The sequence below is a fragment of the Sorghum bicolor genome, chromosome 3 (assembly GCF_000003195.3).
Source record: "Sorghum bicolor cultivar BTx623 chromosome 3, Sorghum_bicolor_NCBIv3, whole genome shotgun sequence".
In the NCBI taxonomy this organism is placed as follows: Eukaryota; Viridiplantae; Streptophyta; class Magnoliopsida; order Poales; family Poaceae; genus Sorghum; species Sorghum bicolor.
Window position 1 is genome coordinate 70,656,721 of NC_012872.2, and position 20,879 is coordinate 70,677,599.

Below are 20,879 nucleotides of genomic sequence, written 5' to 3' on the forward strand. Positions count from 1 at the left end.
GCTGATGCTACCTATGGGTTAGCAAGTTACTTCTTCGACCCTGCGTTCGACACTCTCTTCCCCGCGAGCGGCCCTTCGGACTTTGGCAACCAGGATACCGATGGGATCCAAGAGGACGACAATGTTGCTGATGACAAGTGAGGCATGTTCTTTGCCGACATATTTTTTTTTTGGCTCTTGACGCCACAGGGGAAGAACTTTTGTGATCGTCTCTTTTATCGAAGATATTTATGTATGGACCTTGGACTCCTTTCTATTTATATTCCAGTTATGTAAGTCTATTGTGATGAACTATGTGTGATTGTTAGTTCGAACTTAATGGTTGTAAGGACATGTTACGGTGCTTGGTTAGTATCACTTTTTATGGTTTAAGTCTTCCATTTTTTTTCATTGCATGATATTCGTGTCATATGCATCAAGATTATTGTTTGTGCCACTCACCCATGAAGGCATGTATAGATGTGGAGCACATTTAGTAAAATTGTGCATGTGGCCTTTTATGCCAAGTTGTTAGTAATTTAAAATATATATGGACAAGTTTAGCGAGAGCTTTTCATATACGTGGTTTTATACTTATTGTTGATTTATTGTATCGTCTTCAACAGTAGCCATCCAATTGGGTGCTTTTTTTTGTTTTTTCCCTCTATCTGTTTGTATGAATTAAGTTAATTTATTGAGAAAATTTGCTAGTCTACATAAAACATGCACATACGTCTTTTGCGGCAAAACCTTAAAAAAGATGACTTTCTTTCTAAAAGAAATTAAAACGGCCCAATTAATATTGTCGAGCCACATCGGCTTAACAGGCCAATTTTTCGGACGGCCAAACGGCCCAGCTAGAATCACCAAGGGGAACTTCAGAATCCATAGTTACAGACGTGTGTTGACAATAAGCGTCTGTACTGAACTACAGACGCTTGTACATGGCGCGCGTCTGTAACAAGGAAAATCACAGACACGTTTTAAAACAGTAACAGTAGCAGGCGTCTGTAACAAGCTATTACAGACGCGTGTTAACCTCCAGTTATGCAATCGCGCGTCTGTGATTTCCTTTTTTTACATAGTGGGGGGCATGCAGGTAAGTGCGGCGGCGCACGAGCGAGCTTCCTACGCTGCCAGCTACACGATACTTTCTCCTCTTGTCCTCTCACGGTTGCGTCAGGCGCACGATGGCGATCGCTAGGCGGCAGCTTGTGAGCGAGCGCGGCGGCGTGTGCGCGAGCACGCAGCAGCGCCGGCGGGCGCGTGAGCAAGCGCGGCGGTGGGTGGGCGTATGCGGCGGCGTGGGTGAGCACGGCAGCATGGCCGGGGCGGGCGGGTTTCTTCCCAATGGCTATTCGGTCGTTTCTTCGCGCATCGGCTGAGGGAAGACGTCGTTTTCCTCTGAAGAAACGATTTCTATAGTTTTGCTTCTCTTTTCTTTATTAAATCACCTGCCATGTAAATATTTTTGTTTACTTGATATTCTCATTTAATAGAGATAGAAACTATTATTAATATTCTATTGGAACTGCCCTAACAGTTAACTGCTTGCCCTGTCGCTTATCGCATCTGACAATGACACTAGGTAGTGCTCTTCTTTCATTATTGGACATCCCTAACGTATTGCATAAGTAGCATGGTGATTGTTGTTTTACATGATGAATCTGACTGGATATTACATTATTCATCCCCTAATGGAGATGGTATATCCTTGTTCCACATAACAATTTTGTTTAAGATAAGATTGCATTGCTTCTCTGATGGCAATTTGCCATCCCAAATCTATGCCCGCGAAAATAAAATCTATCTGTTAAAAAACTCATACCCATCACGGGTTTAGTTTTGTACCCAAACCCATGCCCATTCGGATCACGAGTACCCACGGGTCGCCCATGATATTAATAAAATTTAAACTTATTTCATAGATATTTATTAGATATAAATACTTTATCTAGTTCAATCTTTTTGTCTTTCTAATCTAAGAAGAGAAAAATATTATAGATTTTAACTACTTGCCTAGGTATCACTAAATAGTATAGATTCCACTAGTCTCTCCTCTGGTTGGCGATATGAGACTAAAAACATCATGTTGTGAGTAATAACTAAAAACAAACATATGTGGGTTCGTTTTCCTTGTTAAACCCCAGGTAGATAGCACCACCTCAAGCAAATGTGTCATGTATGGATACTTGTGTTTTGTTCTTTTCTCTATCTTTTCTAATACTAATTCAAAATTGTTTCCATACCTTATTATCTAAAATTTATTTATACAAAGTGCTTGTGATATATAGATTAGGTAGGTAACTTTGCTATCATGGAACGAGTTTACAAAACCCATGGGTTTACAGGTTTGGATAGCTTTTTACCCATTAACAAACCCATGGATAAAGAAATTAACCCAAACACGTACCCTAACAACTAAAAACCCATTGGGTTTCGGATAACCGTTAACATCTCTAGTTACGACTGATTCATGTATGTAGCGTTTTAACTTCAAAAAAATGCATGTAGAGTTTTCTCATAGTATTTGCTTCTAAAATCTCATTAGAATGAAGCACATTTTTCCAATAGCTAAAAAGTAACAGCTACAGGATTATATCACCTTAAAAGCAATATGTAAACAAATTTGAAAATGTGAAAAAAGATTAGCATCATTCAACGACGACCAAAATTGGGCTAACAGAGCCTGCTCTAACCTTGACGTTTCCCATGTTCTCAACACATATTGGGTATGTTCCAAACTTGACATTTCCCAAGTTCAAAAATAATAAGACCACTAATCGGATGACTACTGGGCAAGTTCCAAACTTGGCATTTTCAAGTTCAAAAATAAGACCGCTAATTTTGATAACTCAAGTTGATCAACCTATAGGTACAGCACATGCTCTAGGCTTCATGCTTCTTCGCCTTCTGATGAGACTCAAGTCCTGTCGCACTGCTGAAAGATCTGGTCCAAAAGGATACTATTAGCAAACTATATAATACCAAATTAGAATCATTCACCTAAAAAAACTATAAAATAAACATACTTGTTGCATGACTTGCAGGCATGGCTACCAGATTTGGGGGACTTCTTGTCAGCTGTGGGGGTCTTTGTAGATTTGTCTGGAGTCTTGCTAGACTGCTTTGCAGAATGAGTTGAGACCTTCTTGTCACCTTAGGTAAATGAAAATATAGTCAAACATTTGCATGTTAACGTTACACATCCATTAGTTGAGCTTTATATTAGGTAAATGAAAATATAGTTAAACATCACATGTTAACCTTACACATCAATTAGTTAAACATTCGCATGTTAACATTTCACATCCATTAGTTGAGCTTTATATTAGGTAAATGAAAATGAAGTTAAGCATCACATGTTAACCTTACACATCCATTAGTTGTGCTCAATACAAGAACATAAAAAGGGTTTAGACTTCACATGTTAACATTACACATCCATTAGTTGGGCTTTATAAAGACATAAAAAGGAGCAGCTCACCTGTTTTCTGAGCAGATTGTTCAGACTTTGCCTTCTTACCAGAAGGTGCCTCAGCTTGAATGGCTCTCTTCTTGCCAACTACTACATCAGTCTACAATTTAAAGAATAAAAAGAATAAATAGAGGGAGACATGACTGCAATAAGCACCAGAGGAAAATGACAACTATCTAGTGCAGACCTTCTTTGGGGTAGGAGTCTGTTCTTCCGAACCAGAATCATCACTAGAATCATCACCAGTTGACACATCATCTTCATCACTGGAGTCATCTTCATCAGACATTTCACTATCAGTGAAATCATCATCATCATCATCACTGGAAGATGATTCAACTTTTATACCACCCTTCACTGGAACCTTTGCCGCAGAAATTTCTTGGAAAACCAAAACCAAAATAAGTGACACATGCAATGAAACTTGTTTTGTACACTCTTATGCATAATGAAATTTATAATGCAATAGACAAAAAATAAAACCACTTACCATTTCTTGGAATTTGGTGGTCAGTTTCTAGCTCTTCATCCGAACTGTCTTCACCAGAATAAGACGTGAATAAAACCAATGGCAGTTAAGGAAAATAGAGTTACCATGAAACAGAGCCTAGTTTTAAACAAAAATCTTAAAAAATAATAAATTTTGATAATCAGAAGGACATAAATCTTAATCTTGAAAAATCATAAGAAAGGATATTCAAACTGAGGAACAGGAGACTTGTAGCCACAGAAGAAAACACTAGCTGTTTTTGAATTGTGGGATAGCTCAAAATCTTTATCAAAGACAAGATCACATGAAATCTGAGGATGCTTCTCAACCGATAAGGTTCCAAGCACTAATTTCTTATCGTCGATTTTGACAGACACAATGACATTCTCACTCGCTTTCTTTGGTTCCCCCAGTGCAGCCTAAGGAAAATCATCAAATCAGACATAATGTAGAATCAAATCAGCCAAGGGACCTAAAAAAACTCATAGCATTTGCAACTACAATGTGGTATAAAAAAGTTAAAATTACAATGCAGAATTAAATGAGCAAGGGACCTTAAAAACCCATATAACATTTGCAATTACAATGTTGAATCAAATGAAAAGGACCTAAAATTTACAGGGGTAAGGTGTGTAAACCTGTGAAAGGTGGATAACCAAATCATTACCAACTTCGCAAGAAACCGTGGCTCCTGGCTTTACTTCTTTACCTATATGATAATAAAAACAACTCTTTAATTTAGTATCACAAACAAAGAAACAAAAATAGAAAGAAAAAAACTACTTAATGCACTTTCTAATAAATCCAGAAACAAAACAGTGATAGGCTAATATCAACAATCAAAAAGTGGCTATCAGACACCAAGCTTTCTAACAAACAGCACCATACTGACTGGCGGACAACCACAGAAATCTAACAAATTGCAACATACTGACTGGCGGAACCACAGAAATCTGACCATATATTTTACACATGACAAAACAGATTGGCCAAGTATGAAGATAGTAATTAAGTAACATGTGCAATATCCAACCTTGGTTAAGTCAGTAGACAGCCTCAGCAGTGGCCACCGATTGTGTACCATATATGTACATATATGATATATCTATCAACAGAATATAATCATTCTCGAAGGGGCAAAAATAAAACTTCGATGATACCTGTCCACGTAGACATGGACAACAGACTCATACATATCCTAGTTCGCAATTCATAGAACAAATGTAGAAAGTGACATCCAAACAACATACTTTTCAACAGGAGTGCTTTAGCCAATTAAAATGAACACTAGTTGTACGATAGATGCCTACAGCCAACGCAACGAGCTGAATCTAACTCCATCGCAACTTCAGTTCAATTCCAAAAGTAACATAAAGCAGTACATAAACTGGCATCTGGACCGGGTATCACAGAACAAAAGCAATCGGAGACTACTAATAGTAAACGGAACACAGGGGCGAAACAAAAACCGCCTAGTATGCGTAAGAACAGTCGATCGATAGTAGTAGCGAGGGGAAAAGTGCGAAGTGGTTACCCCAGAACTCCATTGCGCCGACGAGGAAGCGGCCGCGCAGAACCCTAGCCGACTGGGAGTAGGAGCCGGAGCGGGAGGCGCCGGAGCGGGGTTTAGGGTTTAGCGGCGGGGTCGAATTGGGGGAGAGGGAATAACGGGGAGGGGCCGCTCTTAAAGGGTGGACGGATCGTCTGGACCGTCCGATTCGTGACCTGGGGATCTGCCCCCTTCGTTATGGGCGTTTTTTTTTCCATAATATTGTTGCGGCTTTTGCCACCTGTGTTTTTGAACCGGAGAGCTCACAAGAGGAGCAAAATGAGAAAAGGGTCACGGAGTTCTTCAACTAGGGCTTGGGCGCCCAGCCCAGCCTATGCTGGGCCCAAGGTCCAACTTAGGCTTTGTTTGGATGTAATCGGATTCGCATCAATCTATATGCGTTGGGGTGGATTGAAGTGAAACTTGAACTAAATTCCAACTCAATCCACTCCAACACATGTGGATTGAGGTGAATCCGACAACATCCAAACAAAGCCTTATGTTGTTTATCCGCGATGCCTAGGCGTGTTTGAAGACCTGCTAGAAGCACAACTTCCATTCAAATGGTGTCATGTTATCCTAAAAAAAAAGGTTGCATCGCTTTGGAGAAATTTGAATTGGCCTAGCAGCATGTACAATTATTGCGATCTCAACTTAAGGAGTACATCATTCGCTGCCAAAGTGCCAAGCGCCCCTGACAATCAAGGTAAAGTTTATTTTACTCTTGAGAGTATATGCCCTCACTCTCACTTATTAGATTCGTTTTGAGAAGTGTGTGTTTGCATATTTCTCAAAACAAAACGAATCCAATAGATAGGAGGGTGAGGGCATGCCGCCTTGTGACAACCAACCACTGTGTTCGGCTGCACTATTTCATTACAGTTGGCTGACAAAAATTCAATGCTATACCTATATACTGCATTTCAAAAAGAGAAGAAAAAATATTTGAGTTTCAGTTCTCAGTACTAAGAATCTTGGGATCCAACAGATTGTACTCCAAATATTTACTACTAAATAAAGCCTGTTTGTGCGCCGTCCCAAGCTACTCTGCAGCCCTGTGAGAGCTGCTAAAACCTGTAACAAACTAGCCATGGCCCCATTCGCTGCAGATCAGAACACCACGTTTCACTTGGAACCAAAATGAAAGCCTGTTTGTTTCAGTTCAGATTCAGACTCACAAACTGAATGCATGCAGTAAAGGTTGCAATGTAAAGGCTGAGGCTTCATGCAGCCATGTATGTAAGGAGGCTAGGCAGTTACAGAAGAAACAATTCAGGGGTGGCGCGTAGCTCAGACCTCAGAGTAATCTGAAAGCCTCATGTAATGCAGATCGTGCTCCTGGCACGAACTGCCTCTTGTATTTGTGTTGCTTCCCTTCTTATATTAATTCATTCAAGTGTCAACAGATCTTGAGAGAGAGAAAATTCACGCATTCTTCATGTTTTACCATTTTCCTTGTTGCTAACATCAAGAGCAGACCTTTAAACTACCAATTGTGAGCCATAGTTCTTTTGCCATCTCCATTTCAATGGCATCACTAACAAGACGGCCAATTTCACGTATTCTGCATGTTTTTGCCATTTTCCTTGTTGCTAACATCAACAGCAAACCTTTCAACACCAATCGTGGGCTACATTGCTTTACCAGCGTGATCATCCACTGTGAGTAGAGCGCACGGTTCACCAAGTCAGTCCTTGATATCTATGCTGAGCTGACTGCCAAGGGCAAGTTTGTGTTGTGTGTCTCCATCGTGTGGATCAGACACCAGCCCTCACCGCTGCTCTCAAGTAGTCAAGTTGACCTTTTAATTTACAAGGTCGAGTAAATCATCATAACCTGATCCCCTGTGCTCATTGCTATTTTGTATAATGATTTCGTTCTTACATCATAAAGATAGTTTGATAACCTGGAAGAGGAGAATACTGCCATAGGAAAAGCTGTTTGCAGAGCACGGGCAAATATATGGATAAGAGTGTACCGTGAAGATTCGCAATTTCCTGTTAAAATCAGCATGTAAGCATATTGCTTTTGGTGACAATTTCAGCTCATAGATTTTTCCCGAGTCTGGAAACCATGTGATGCTTTATTACTGCATGTGTACACACATCATGACCACGGCTCTTATTGGCATGCGCCTATATATATACAGATGAAATGTCTGATTCATCACAAGGCAAGAACAAGAGTAACCTACACGGCTACATTATTTTCCTACATCGCAGCAGCCAACTAAGGGCAACTGGTCTGGTGATGACATTATTCCAAGATGCCCAAGCAATAATCGGAGGTAACATTACACCTTTGGTGATGGAACCATGAATCTGTTGTGATTCGTCATACTTCTTGGACTTGGAATCTACCTCGCCGCTGCAGCTCATAGAGCATGAGCAGCGCAGCAGAATCCTGTGAGCTCTTCTTATCCGCACGTCCGTCTCCTGTGAGGCTGATGATATCGCCGTTCGGTATATGCAATGTTATTGTTGAAGCAAATGCATATCCTTGGGGTGCAACCTTTTGTGAAGAATCACCGGAAGAGGAGCACACACTGATATTTTCAAAAGTGAAAAGATTAGGTAGTTGTTTACACAAACCAACAGCAAACACAATGTGAAACAGTAGTACCTTGGCTCGACTTTCACAAATTCAAACATAGGCATTGGCCACTGAAGCTTTTTACACGACTCATACAACGATACACGAGGTCCTCCTTTACTCAACTTAACCTTCACAACCACTGCACAAATAAGATGAATGATTAAACTAATGTGAAGATATGCATAGACATTGATCTGACAAATATATAGGTTGAAAAACAAAACAAAACAAAACAAAACAAAACAACTGAGACAAACACGCACATGGTTTATCAAGAACAGAGCCAGGAGCGGTACTTGACACCGGTAGTTCCTTTTGCCTAGGTGGTGCTACATTTTGTGTGTCCATAACATCAACCAAGTTGTTGCAATGGTTTCTAGTACCAGAATTCTTTTCAAATTGTTCCACTCTGCTTGCATTCTTTGGAATTATAAGTCCTTTTTCCTGCCAACAAGAGTACATGTTGAGCTGCTAATGCCCCAAATCAACCAGCATGCATGTAGCATGAATTACCAAAAAAAATGGAGCATAAAAGGAAGTACCTCTAGATCCCTGAGCAATAAGGAAGCTGCATGTGCTTTTGCATCTATTTTGTTCTTCCCACAACCTTGCCTCACCAGAAGCAAGTCCTTGAGTTGTAAGCTAAGAATAGCCGTTGTTTTGTCTCCTCGATTTTCACATTTAATTCCAATAAAGTACCCATTCTTGTCACACCACTCATTAAGTTCTCTGAATGGGGGTAACTCCAAATTCTCAGGTGTGACAATTGGGGAAAGAAGAGGTTTGAAAACCCGCCAGACTAAATCCAGATCAAGTTTGCTGTCAATAAGAATAGCACCTGCAATACTTTCTACAATATCACCTAGAACCTGTGTGAAAGAAGACAAAGTGAAATGTCATATTCTAGATAAAAACAATGTTTCAACCAAGGTTTTAAAAACTGTGTTTCAACAGTATCTTTGGGGTCAGCCAAAAAAGGGGATTACCATATGGTGGACCTACCAATCACATTTTGCATTAGGGCTTATCGGCTGTGGTTTTTAGGCTGTGGCTGCATGAGTAGCAATCTATTTGGTGTTTGCAGCCACAGCTGCTGTTGCAGCTGCTAAAATATGCTAGTTTCTACCATAGAAGTACAACAGGCTGTAAAGGATGTCAACAAATAGCACTAATATGCTACTCCTAAACGAAAGCACATGTCATTCATGGGATCTGGAATCTCATATGCACTGGTATACAGAGAGGAAGAGAAAACATACTTTTGGCCCCCTAGATGGCCCACTGGATAAAAGGCTGGTTCTGTCCATGGATGAACCTTCCAGACTATTCACATATTCAGTAATTTGGTCTTGTAGGAACCCAGAAGAATGTTGTAGAAACTGATGGAGATTGTGCTTTACCGCAACTTGTGCAAAATTCTCATTATTTACTGATGCAGACCGTAAATCTGTCAGCTCCCCCTCATCTGTGTCTTTATGACTAAGGAATAAATGGCGAGTTATTAAAATATCTAAGACTGCATCACCAAGGAATTCCAAGCGCTGAAAGTAAAACGTCTTCCGTTAGAGAAAATGAGAAATAGAATAAAAAGCCTTAAACTAGCTAAGTTTAAGATAAATATCAACAATACCTGGTAGCAGTATGTTGCTCCAGATTCTTGCTGTGATGGGTGGGTGAGAGCCTCTATTAGCAAACCTTTCACTTGAAAGGTGTAGCCTAGTTTTGCTTCAAGAAATTCAACTACATCAACTTTTGGAAGATAATTTCGCACTGAAGCACTTGATAGGGCTTCCATAATTTGCTCTTCCTCAAGTGTCTCAATCTGCAACCATTTGAGAACAGCAAAAGCTGCTTTTAATCCCCCTTCCACATAATAGGCCCCAATTATAGCCTCAACACAATCAGAGATGGTTTTAGAACATATCCATCTGTGTCCCTTGTCACACGCCTTGCCTATAATTATAGATTTGTCATCAATTCTGTGAATATCCTCAGTTATAACCTCAGATTTTACTGGGCATTCACAAGGACAGGGACGGCTGGACAGCTGTCCAGGAGCAAGCCATCGACGAGGATCAAATGCAGCATCACGTATATAACCCTATGGATGGCATTCCACCAATAACAGAGTTAATTAAAATAGCATTATAGCTCATTTTTTGAAGCAAAATGCAGCATTTTGTCCATATTGCCAATGATGAGATGTAATTTACCTGTATTCTGCGTTCAGTACCAAGTCTATAAAGTGTGGCATTACATATAGTTTCTTGCCTTCTGGACGATAACTGCCCCTCATGCTTATTAAGAAATGTCATGAAAAGATGGGCACTCACTGCATACTTAAGAACAGAGTCCCCCAATAACTCTAAACGCTCCATTGAGAAGTCCTCGCAGCATCTAAGTGTTGTAATAGCTTCCAAAATCTGAGGAAGTGTAGGGAAATGGATTGTCACATTACATTTTAAGGAATAACATAATATTATGTCAAGAAATATAAATTTACCACGAAGCTCGATATATCAGAATCTGTGTATGCAATTTCACTTCTTAGTTGGCTGGCTAGCATTAGTGATTCAAGACGATGCATCAGAGATGGAAACAAATAGAATACTCTCAAAACATCAACAGGTAAATCAAGGGGAATCAGCAACTCTGGAGGCATGTGAACAAGGCTATTTGCCCTATTTTTATTTTCCACAACATTGCCTACAAAAAACAATAAAGCATAAACAATTTGTATCATTATACAAAATTATCAACTTGGCTACAGTTAAAAAGGAAAACAGAGTTCAAGTTTATAAATTATACCTTCATCTCTATTCTTTGAGGAAAGAAGATTGTGAGGATTATGGGTGGGTTTCAACACTAGCAATGGTTGTAAAGGATGACAAAGAAATATATTATACCTGTAAATAAAGTGTGTTAGTTTAGTGTTTATTAAATATGTATTCTTAAATAAGCATATAAATATGTAAAAAATGGAGCATACTTCTTCTCAAAATATTCTGCAAATGTCTGGAATTTTGCTTCTTTCTTGTCAGATGTACCATCAAATTTACTATTAGCACATAAATCAGATACCTTAAGAACAGTATATATCTTTCCAGTATGAATTGCTAAAACCACCATATTTTTAAGATCATCAGCTTTGCATGACTTGTTGGCCAAACGAATAAAATTTTCGTCATTTTTTTCATGATTAAGTTTATCCTTTAGGTTATGTTTGCCATCTGAATAAATGCTTCTCATGAGTCCAACAGTTGTAGCCGCTATATCAACTATACTCCAGTTGATGCAAACACTTTTATGAGAATCCTGAGTAGAATCCACAGGTAATAGCAAATACATATTTTCTTTATTCCAAAGAAATGCATCATCTTTCTTGAGAATGAACTCCCTTGGGGTTTTTGATGCTTTTGATCCAATAAACAGTTTTCCAAACAAACCGTTAAATAGAAGTGCTTGAAACAATTTTGTTTTTTCCATCTAAGAGAGAACCAAAAGAAATATTTTAGGTAAGAAAAAAAAATTATTTAAAACAAAGTAGATAGACAATGTAGTTGATCAAACCTGTCGAGCATCCAACTCAAGAGGTCCACAAGGAGAAACCGAAGCTTTTACCATCTTGTCATGCAAATATAAATCAATATTTAAAGTAGCAGCTTCTTTTGCTATACTTGTATCAATTAGAAGGACAAAGTCACAGTATTTTTGATCAACTTGATCACAAACAAAATTTAACTTGTAGCCTTGAAGTTTAGTCACACTTTTATCTGAACCCCAAGAGCCAGACATAGAAAGAACTTTGGTTGTACCATGTAGCTCTTTCCGTTTGGTTGTACCTTTGAGAATGAAATAAAACACTGTCATTAGAGATAATTATTATTTTTTATCATTTAGTAAATAAACAATAAAGAGATACTTATTGTTTTTATCATTTAGTAAATAAACAATAAAGAAATATTACAAATAAGATTCATTGTGTATATCGACTACAAACAAGAACTCCACATATTCTCAATTATGTCATTTTAGCTTTGTCCTAATTCAAAGTTCTCTAACTTTAACCAAATTTTTAGAAAAATATATTAACATCTATTTTTTTGAAACCAAATGAATGCACTATCAATACATATTTCATGGTGAATTTAATGGAACTAATTTCATGATGTAGAATTGTAGATGATGTATTTTTCTATAAACATGGTCAAAGTTGGAGAAGTTTGACTCAGAAAATGTTAAAATAACCTATAATTTGGAACATAAGGAGTATGTGATACATGATATCTCTTTAGGAATTAACAATCATATACCTAAACCTGCACCAGATGTTGAGATACTAGACTTGCTTGAAATTTCCAGAGGCGTCTCTTCAACTGATGGAGAAAGATGGTCATCAAGTGCTCCGAGCTGATGCAGCCTCTTACATGCATCAAGGCAAACAAGCTGCTTTGCTTTCTGCATATTTCTTGCTTTTGGACCTACCAAAAGTTGAAACATGGCACTGGATGGTAGTGTTACAGTACACTCATAACCATCACCATAATGGGTGAACTGAAACGTGGGTCTTGGGGTGTAGTACCTTCAACACGAGCAAGAAAGTCAGAAAAATAGGTTGGAACCCTACACAGGAAATAAAAAATACCAAACAGAAACTTGGTATGGCAGAATTTCTAAATGTATATAATCTGTGTAGGCCATGTAAAAGGACAAAAGAGAAATTTAGTCAACATACTTGTCCTTCGGGAGCTTGTCACAGTACTGGTTGAGAACACTGATGCTAGAATCAGTAGTTATTTTGGCTCCTGTTGTGCTTATATGGTATTCATTTATTTCTTCAATGGGGAAGAAATTGCGGTGTGAATCCTCAGGCTCTCGGTTTGAAGCAATCTCAGTCATCGAGGTCTTACTTCTCATAATCCTAGATATTAAATCACTTTGTTTCACATTCCCCCTGCAAAGAACATTGACAATATGACTTCTGTAACCATTTTATTATCATGACAATCATAGTACCATCACAAGCATAAGTAGTTTAGAGTTTAGACAACACTACAAAGTAAAGGGTTTACTTTTCAATCATTAGTATGTACTGAGAGTCCCGCTGTCGTGCTCGTCCACGTGATTGCACATAGCTGCGGGTAGTCCTTGGCAAATCAAATCTTATTACACACGAGCAGTCTGGAATATGTATACCCTCTTCTGCAACATCTGTAGTAAACAGTAAGTTGACCTACATTTTATTTTCAGGGGAAAGAAAACAACGTCAGATCTCAGATCATGAGAAGTTGAGCACTATGTTTCAATTTACACAAATGTTAAGAGATGTTAAGTACCTTTCCAGAGCGGAATGAATCCAGCGTATCCTTTTGCATTTTAGGGGTGAGTGCATCCACTGAAGAACTCCCTCCAGTTAGAAAAGAGACTCTGAAACAGGAGAGTCGGCCTATTTTCTTCATTGTCCGCTCAATGACTCTAGCACTAATCTTTCGGTCCACAAAAATAAGGCATCGGACGTTATCAGAGTCACTGTTAGACACAGATGTATCTCATGTCAGTGTAAAGACACATAGTTGAAAATGAACAGGTCAAGTTACGAAAATATCACTTCACCTGAAAGAAAGAAATACTCGCATGAGCTCATAGAGCTTTGGTGAAATATAGCCCATCTTTGCTGCTTCCACACATCCACTCTCTGAGTTCAGAAGGGCATCAATTCCTGAAATGTCAGGGAATCATCACTGACGCATCATACTTAATATATAGGACGTTGCAATGCTACATATTAGCAATTAGTACTCCATTGAATTAGTTTAATCTGCAGTCATACCTTGTTGCTGTTGGAGGCGTTTGTCAATTATATCCAACACTTCCTGAAAGAACTTCATATGAAGCATTGAAATTTCTGCAAATAGGATTGGTCCATTTGGATCACTTTGCTGATCAGTGGTGTCACTGCCCCCCTTCAGCCAACCTTTTCTCTGCCCTCTTTCAATGCAGATTTTAGTGGCCTAAGAGAAAAATAAATTATCTAAATAAATACCATGGAATTGTGAAATTAAAGGAAAAGACCAAAAAGAATTAACACTCAAGACAAAAAGAACAAGGGCAAACATTAATAGCTTAAAACCAATCTAACTAATACCTCACTAGCACAAAGAAGACCGGCATCTTCAAGGCAATAGCAAATCTTTGCTAAAGATTTTGAGAGACGTCTCCGTGATTCTTTTGTTATTTCATCAGCATCTTTGTACTGATTGGTCGATCTGTTATGCAATTGTACGATCAGCCCATCATACTGCACACGTAAAAAGATGCTGATTTTAGACATCGATCTTAAAAGCTTTGGTAAAGACTTCAACGACAGAGCCAGGAATTATTAAAGAGTATGAAACCTTGGAACACAAAATTTCCAGTTCTTCACTTAAATCTTCAAAAGAAACAGTTCTCGGCTCATAGTATCTGTTCACTTCTTTTGCGGAAGGAACACAAAGTTCTATCTCTTCTCTATCCACCACAGCGTGTATCTGCGTTACAATGTAAACAGGAGCAGTTAATGGCATTTTCCTGAAATGTAAGGGCATAGTGGACATATTTCACCTAAAAAGACAGATCTAAATAGGAATGCAAGTAAACAATTTTCATCTTGTAGCATGAAACAAGTATAGTTGTAAACCGCACATTTCAATATGGCCATGCCTGTGAGGTTCCATAGATAAATTGGAATATTGGAATAATCACACAGCTACTGCGTCCTGGATAATCTAAGAAGCTTATACACACACGCAGTATAGATAATAAATAAACAAAGTAGTATAAAAAGGGACATACCTTGGAATCTAAAATATTTTCCAGCTCAGATAGCTGATTTTCGCAATCCAAATCAGATGAGACCCCTGCAAAATGAAAAGGTAAAATGGCAAAACAAAAGCAAATATTTAAATGGTGAAGGTACAAAATCCATGGTAGGAAACAAACAAAATTGCAAGAATTAGCAACATATGGTGGAATACAAATAAAGATTATACCCTCGGAATTCCTCTATGGAATTCTATATTTTTCACTTTTTTTTCTTGAACACATAGGAGAACTGTGTGACATTGTATTTAATTGATGGATAGACAACCAGCCCTATTTATTTCACTTGGCCAAAATGTCACCATTTGTGATATTTTCGTACAGCCAAACCACCACCAACATAATCATCATATTTCTCAATAATGTTATTACAAGCCATCAAGATTCAATTTCATCTCTGAATTACATTTCTGACAAAGATCATTAGCTTGCCATTGGAGATGTTAGTTTAAAGGGGGCAGACCAAGGTAAGCCTTCCCCCCGCAAAATCTGCGGAGAGGCTGCTTCGAACCCACGACCTGGTGACTCAGTGAGACAACTCTCACCACTGCAACAGGCCTGATCAGGGAATTTTGTGATGTCTGAAAGATAACAACAAAAAAGAACAATATATACTTTTATCATTAATACTTGCCTTTTCTTATGATAGGAGAGGCTGTCATACCGAACACATTTGGTTTATGCTCTGATCCGTGATAGAACTCCTGTTCAAAAGGGCAAAATAACAGAAGCTACTAATTAAAAACGAGCAAGACAAAAGGAAAGTAATTCGTAACTTTGTAAGTATTACAAGAAAGTTTTTTTTTTCAGAATACCTTCATTATCCTAGTATATGGGTGGTTACCAGTTGCGTGATGGCATTCATCAAATATCATGAGACTAACCATGTCCAGGATCAAGAAAGCTTGGCGTAAAGCATCTAGCAACACCTGTGGTGTCATGACCATAACCTGCAATTTTGTAGGGGCTGTCAAGTAAGTAAATGGAGCATCACAAACTAGGATTCTGCAACTTTGCTGCAGTAATTTTCTTTAATGTTTAATCTAGGAACATAATTTTTTGTTACCAAAATTATTAAAGGTACTGTGAAGGAAGCTCCACACAATCATATATCTTCAAAAATTACTAAGCGCAAAAATAAGAGTGGATACACAGACCAAAAAAAGGCTTTATAGATCAAATTTGCAGCAAAAAGATCAAAAAAAAACTCAATATGCACATAAGCTAGAATAACTATATCATGTCATACAGTACATGTCATGATCTTTAAAACCAAAGTAGAGTAAATGAAGAGCTAAAACACCTGCTGTCAGCAAATCTAATCTAATTAACAGAAGAGTGCAGAACAGCACTGCCACAAATTTGGGAGGATCATTTCCTTTAGAATAAAAAATGAGGAATCAATATGATTGAAAAAAGATAGAAATGAAACTGACCTGATATTTTAAGAATTGTTGTTGCCAGCTATGAGCCTTCCATTGATCAACACCCTTTGCACCATGATAATGCTCCACCTCAAAATCAGTGTAGCTCTTAATAACCTCGCATTGCTGTTACAGAAAATATCAGCACAAACTTGTTTCGTTTCAGTTAGAATCATCAGGCTTTGGTAGAAACCACCTGTGTGACGAGTTGAACTGTTGGTGCAAGGAATATGATGAGCTTTCGATCATTATTTGCTTTGCTGATCTTCCCAAAATGCTTGATGAGCATGACAGCAATCATTGTCTTCCCAGCTCCCGTGTCAAGCATCGCAATTGTGTTCTGCCTCATAGCAACCTCATAGACATCAAGCTGGTACCTGATCAATTCAACATCACAAAGCACAGCCATCATATGATACACTGTACCCCTGAGTGTATAACAGTGAAATTCTTTGGTCAAATGTGCAGAACCTTCTGGGGGTGAAATCCTGGCATTCCCTCTTCTGCCGTTTATGCTTGTCTGTTTCGTCTTCTGGAGGCGATGAGTTGGATGGCCTCTTCAAAAGATTCATGCCTCCTGCTTATGCAACAATGATTTATCAAGTGAGTTCAACAGAAACCCATTACCAGTAGACCCAAAATCAAATGCATAGAGTGATAGGGGTTATTAACCCACAAAGTACACAGGGTAAAGGAGGTCATGCCTCCTGCTAATGTAAATGATTTATCAAGTGAGATCAACAGAAATCCATCACTAGTAGAAAATGCATAAGGGTTCATAACCCACAAAGTACACAGGTAAGGAGGGAATAAAAAAATGTCTCATGACGAACGGCATAGCTAATACCCAGCCGCTTTAGCTGCCAAACCCTCCCAAAACCCTCAACCGAAGGCACGAACCCCCCTAAAGCCCCGATCCAAGTACCACTTCATCCGGAACCGTTGCCCAAACCTCCAGTTTACCCGCATTAGCGCGATCGAAGCAGTGGAATCGAGCATGCATTACATGGCCCAGCCTGATCACACCCTAATCTGCATGGCCCAATCGAGGGCCGGACACCAGGGACTGCAATAAACAGAAAACCCACAAAACCCAGAAAAAACCCCACTAAAAGAGCTGGTGGTTACCATCGGCGGCGGCGGCTGCCTCCATCGCGGAATCGACTGCCGCGCGTCGGCTTCCGTCGCGGAATCTCCGCCTCCGGCAAGGCGGAACGGCAAGGCGGGGCGTCGCCGGCCGCGGGTGGCGGAGGACGGCTGTTTGCCGGGGTTGGGGGCAGGGGAGGCCCAAAGTCAAGCGGGGAAGTCCAAAAAATGTGGTTGCTAGCGCGGCGGGGGACAGTCGAGGCAGCTCCGTCGGGGACGGCCGGAGGAGTACGGGAGGCGCGAGGCGGCTCTGGCGGGAACGGCCGGAGAGTACGGCAGGCAGGGGCGAGCGAGGTGTCCTTGGCTGACGAAGGTTGCCTTTTATTGCTGACTGAAGAGGGAGAGCCGGAGAGGTAGAGGGAGAACCGCAGAGACAAAAGGAAACCGAAGGGGTAAAAACAAAGGAAAAAGAAAACTCTGAGCTCACATGTCCGCGTTTGGGTGGCTTATGTAAAGTTGTCACATCAAATATTCAGAAATACATTGAATATTAAATATAAATTATTTATAAAAATTAAAACACAGGTAGAAAGTAATTTACAAAATAAATATTTTAAATCTAATTAATTTATAATTAGATGCTAATTATCTATAGCATTGTGTTGTCATTTTTCACCTAGGTTTGATAGCTTTTTTCGGTTTTTTACTTACAAATGGCATTGCACCTTCTATATCCTATTCGTGATCTCGTACTTAGTAAAAACATATAATGAGGGCATGTTTGGATCGCATTTTCTAAATCCTAGAGCACTAAAAATTTTAGAGTACTTTAGCTTACTTTTAAGATATAAAGCTCTAATATGAGGTGTGCTAAGTTTAGAACTAATTTTGGACTACCTTTTTCTGGGAATTTTAGCTCTAAAATTTATAGTAGCGGATTCAAACAGGCCTATGTTAGATACTATTTAGGTTTTACTTTTTTCTGTACAAATGAGGTTATAGAAATAAACACAACTAGAACAATTTATAAAGAAACATGTTGTTTGACTATTTTAATTTATTTTGACAATATAAACAACTTATAAGTTGTATCAAACACTCTCCCCTGCCCGCTAGGCCCAACCAAAAACCCTAAGGTGGCGTTTGGATGGTAGGAGGGATAGAGAAAAAGTTATGGACTGAAAAATATAGAGCTAGTTATGGACTACGAAATGAAGGTTGGAAGGTAAGATTGGGTATGAGTTTGGGTTTAGAAGTGGACCCATGCCTTTTTTCAATTAAAAAATACAAAACACAGCTTGTGAGGCCGTGAGCCCATCCCGACTCCCAGGTTGCATTTGATTTTGGGGCTATGGGAGGCTAGGATCGTGAGCTAGGCTCAAGCTGGCCACAGCCAGACCTAGATTGGCCGAGTACCCCTCGTTTGATTCCCCTCGTCTAGTAGAGTCGAGCTCAGTTTAGATCGTGTTTGTTTGCATGCCCAAAAAAAGATATGAAGACCTTTGCATCTCGAACCTGTTAACATTACCCTCACATCTCTTCTGTCATCTTTTTTTTTATATTTCATCAAACATATGTTGGACACATAGAGCAGCACCATTGCTTGCGCTCCTGACCCACAGCTGCCGCACCTCCTCACCATCGGCCTGTGAGGTGGACTTGGCCATCCATGGCGGAGATGGAATATGAGCTCGCCCCAGTGTCATGGTCCGAGAAGGCGTGCTAGAGGTCCTCCTCAACGGTGACCACGACGGCGGAGGTTGTGTCCACGAGCGTCATGAACTCGGGCAAGCTGATGTAGTTATCGCCGAGCGCGTTGTTCTCTAGCAGATGTGTACTCCACGAAAAGGCCCTGAATGAATGAAGCAAAATTAGAGATAACCAGCGTGTACATGCGTGTCGCATGGTGCTCTGGTATTTCGGCGACATGCTAATGCATTGGATGCCATTTGTCTGAGATCCTCGTCGTGTTTGCATCCGTCGGCAAGCTGTTGCACGCTGCCATATAGCTTGCAGAGCTCGCACAGACTACCGTGGTGCTCGCGTAGCGTCACTATGAACCTTGCGCAGGCCGTGAGGCTCGTTGTGGAGCTCGCACAACCTCACCGCAAAGATGGCCCGCCTTGCCATGGAGCTCATGCAACCTCGCCGCAGAGCTTACGCAGGCCGCCATAGAGCTCGCACAGCCTCACCACGGACAACGAGATTTGCTCGTCGCTATTCGCGTCGAATTTGCAGAACACAACGGCGACCTCTGAGCGAACAGGGACTGGGATAGGGATGGCGAGGGCGGCACCGAGGAACGAGCCGGCGATGCCTCCAGTGGTGACACATCATTGGCGACCATGAACGCCATGACTCAACGGTGCGGGAGGTGAGAAGTGGGGAGGAGAGGTGAGTCGGCGCTCCTTTAGGGCTCCGTCGGCGCTGAAGCGAGCCTGGTTGCTAGAAAAACGAACCTCTTACTCATTTCCTGCAAGAGCATCTCCAACAGTTTACCAATATTTCATCCCTAATAAGTTAATATTGGTGATCACCAATATAAGTTTTTGGTGATGGTAGAGAAGATGCTTCAACAGCTCACCAATAAACTTCCCCAAAAATAAAAACCCACATGATAAATTATAATTTATAAATTTTCTCTCTTTTCTACCTTGGTGTCTTCTTTTCGCTCGTAGGTTCTCGTGGCGGCGACGCCCATAGACACGCTCGTGCCCTGGGCGTGGCTCTCGCCCGACCACCACCACCTCCATCCACCACTAGCATGAGCACCTCCACCTCCACCTCCACCTCCACTAGCGCATGCTCGGACACCTCCACCTCCATTGACGGGAGCTCGAACAGATCCACCTCCACTTGTACGAGCTTAGCCACCTCCGACTCCATTGATGCGAGCTCAAGCAGATCCACCTCCATGGCGGCTGAGCTTGGATTGGATGGCATCTAGGCTTGGCGACAACAACGAGTGATCCAGGCGGCAACGGGCGAGGCGAACAGTAGTGGTCTAGGAGCTGTAGCACCGCCACCTCTAAGCGGCGACCAACTCCACCGGTCACCATTGGCATCTCCGACGAGCAAGCATAGGAGGGAGAAGTGGTAGTTAGGGTGGGCCTCAACTATCGGGGGAGATCCAACTCCCCCTTTATTTGAGGGAAGAAGGGAAGTTTTTTGGTGACTAAAAAAAAAGGAGCATATTGGGAAGCTGTTGGAGTAGTGAAATTGATCTATCTCCCTCAACATGATAGGTTTATATGGGATAAAGGATGAAAGTGAGAAGGTGTTGGAGATGTTAGGCCAGCCCCAACGCGGACAGTCACTAGCATATGCTTGAGCCAAAAAGTATAGGACAGGTAGACAGTGTGTGCACAGAACTACTGATTTTACAACGCAAGCTAACACCAACTGTAAAAATATCATCTC

At 40.4% G+C, this 20,879-nt stretch overlaps 2 protein-coding genes across 2 annotated transcripts; both read right to left on the reverse strand.

Moving 5' to 3' along the window:
* Positions 2,542 to 5,630, reverse strand: LOC8078710 (histone deacetylase HDT3). The gene is made up of 8 exons (XM_002458911.2): positions 5,482 to 5,630; positions 4,586 to 4,656; positions 4,155 to 4,366; positions 3,948 to 4,012; positions 3,645 to 3,838; positions 3,467 to 3,557; positions 3,012 to 3,138; positions 2,542 to 2,929 (listed from the first exon to the last, which is right to left on the reverse strand). Exons 1-8 carry the CDS (start codon positions 5,492 to 5,494, stop codon positions 2,869 to 2,871), a joined length of 834 nt encoding a protein of 277 aa, XP_002458956.1. The 5' UTR covers positions 5,495 to 5,630; the 3' UTR covers positions 2,542 to 2,868.
* Positions 7,511 to 17,902, reverse strand: LOC8056147 (endoribonuclease Dicer homolog 3a). The gene is made up of 26 exons (XM_021457319.1): positions 17,502 to 17,902; positions 16,845 to 16,950; positions 16,570 to 16,750; positions 16,386 to 16,499; positions 15,765 to 15,899; positions 15,584 to 15,653; positions 14,923 to 14,987; positions 14,487 to 14,618; positions 14,237 to 14,389; positions 13,922 to 14,102; positions 13,705 to 13,810; positions 13,428 to 13,620; positions 13,164 to 13,324; positions 12,827 to 13,045; positions 12,405 to 12,673; positions 11,662 to 11,933; positions 11,081 to 11,577; positions 10,900 to 10,997; positions 10,595 to 10,797; positions 10,305 to 10,514; positions 9,722 to 10,192; positions 9,351 to 9,632; positions 8,634 to 8,960; positions 8,355 to 8,535; positions 8,119 to 8,230; positions 7,511 to 8,041 (listed from the first exon to the last, which is right to left on the reverse strand). Exons 1-26 carry the CDS (start codon positions 17,524 to 17,526, stop codon positions 7,831 to 7,833), a joined length of 4,974 nt encoding a protein of 1,657 aa, XP_021312994.1. The 5' UTR covers positions 17,527 to 17,902; the 3' UTR covers positions 7,511 to 7,830.

What these genes read in the sequence shown, in the direction of transcription:
- LOC8056147 (XM_021457319.1), bottom strand. Translation starts at nt 17,526, where the DNA reads ATGGAGGCAGCCGCCGCCGCCGATG. An exon ending in CTCAAAGAATAGAGATGAAG is followed by an intron (nt 10,798 to 10,899) that starts GTATAATTTATA and finishes TGTTTTTTGTAG; the next exon opens with GCAATGTTGTGGAAAATAAA. An exon ending in GTACTGAACGCAGAATACAG is followed by an intron (nt 10,193 to 10,304) that starts GTAAATTACATC and finishes TGCCATCCATAG; the next exon opens with GGTTATATACGTGATGCTGC.
- LOC8078710 (XM_002458911.2), bottom strand. An exon ending in TGGTTATCCACCTTTCACAG is followed by an intron (nt 4,367 to 4,585) that starts GTTTACACACCT and finishes GATTTTCCTTAG; the next exon opens with GCTGCACTGGGGGAACCAAA. An exon ending in ACAATCTGCTCAGAAAACAG is followed by an intron (nt 3,139 to 3,466) that starts GTGAGCTGCTCC and finishes CATTTACCTAAG; the next exon opens with GTGACAAGAAGGTCTCAACT.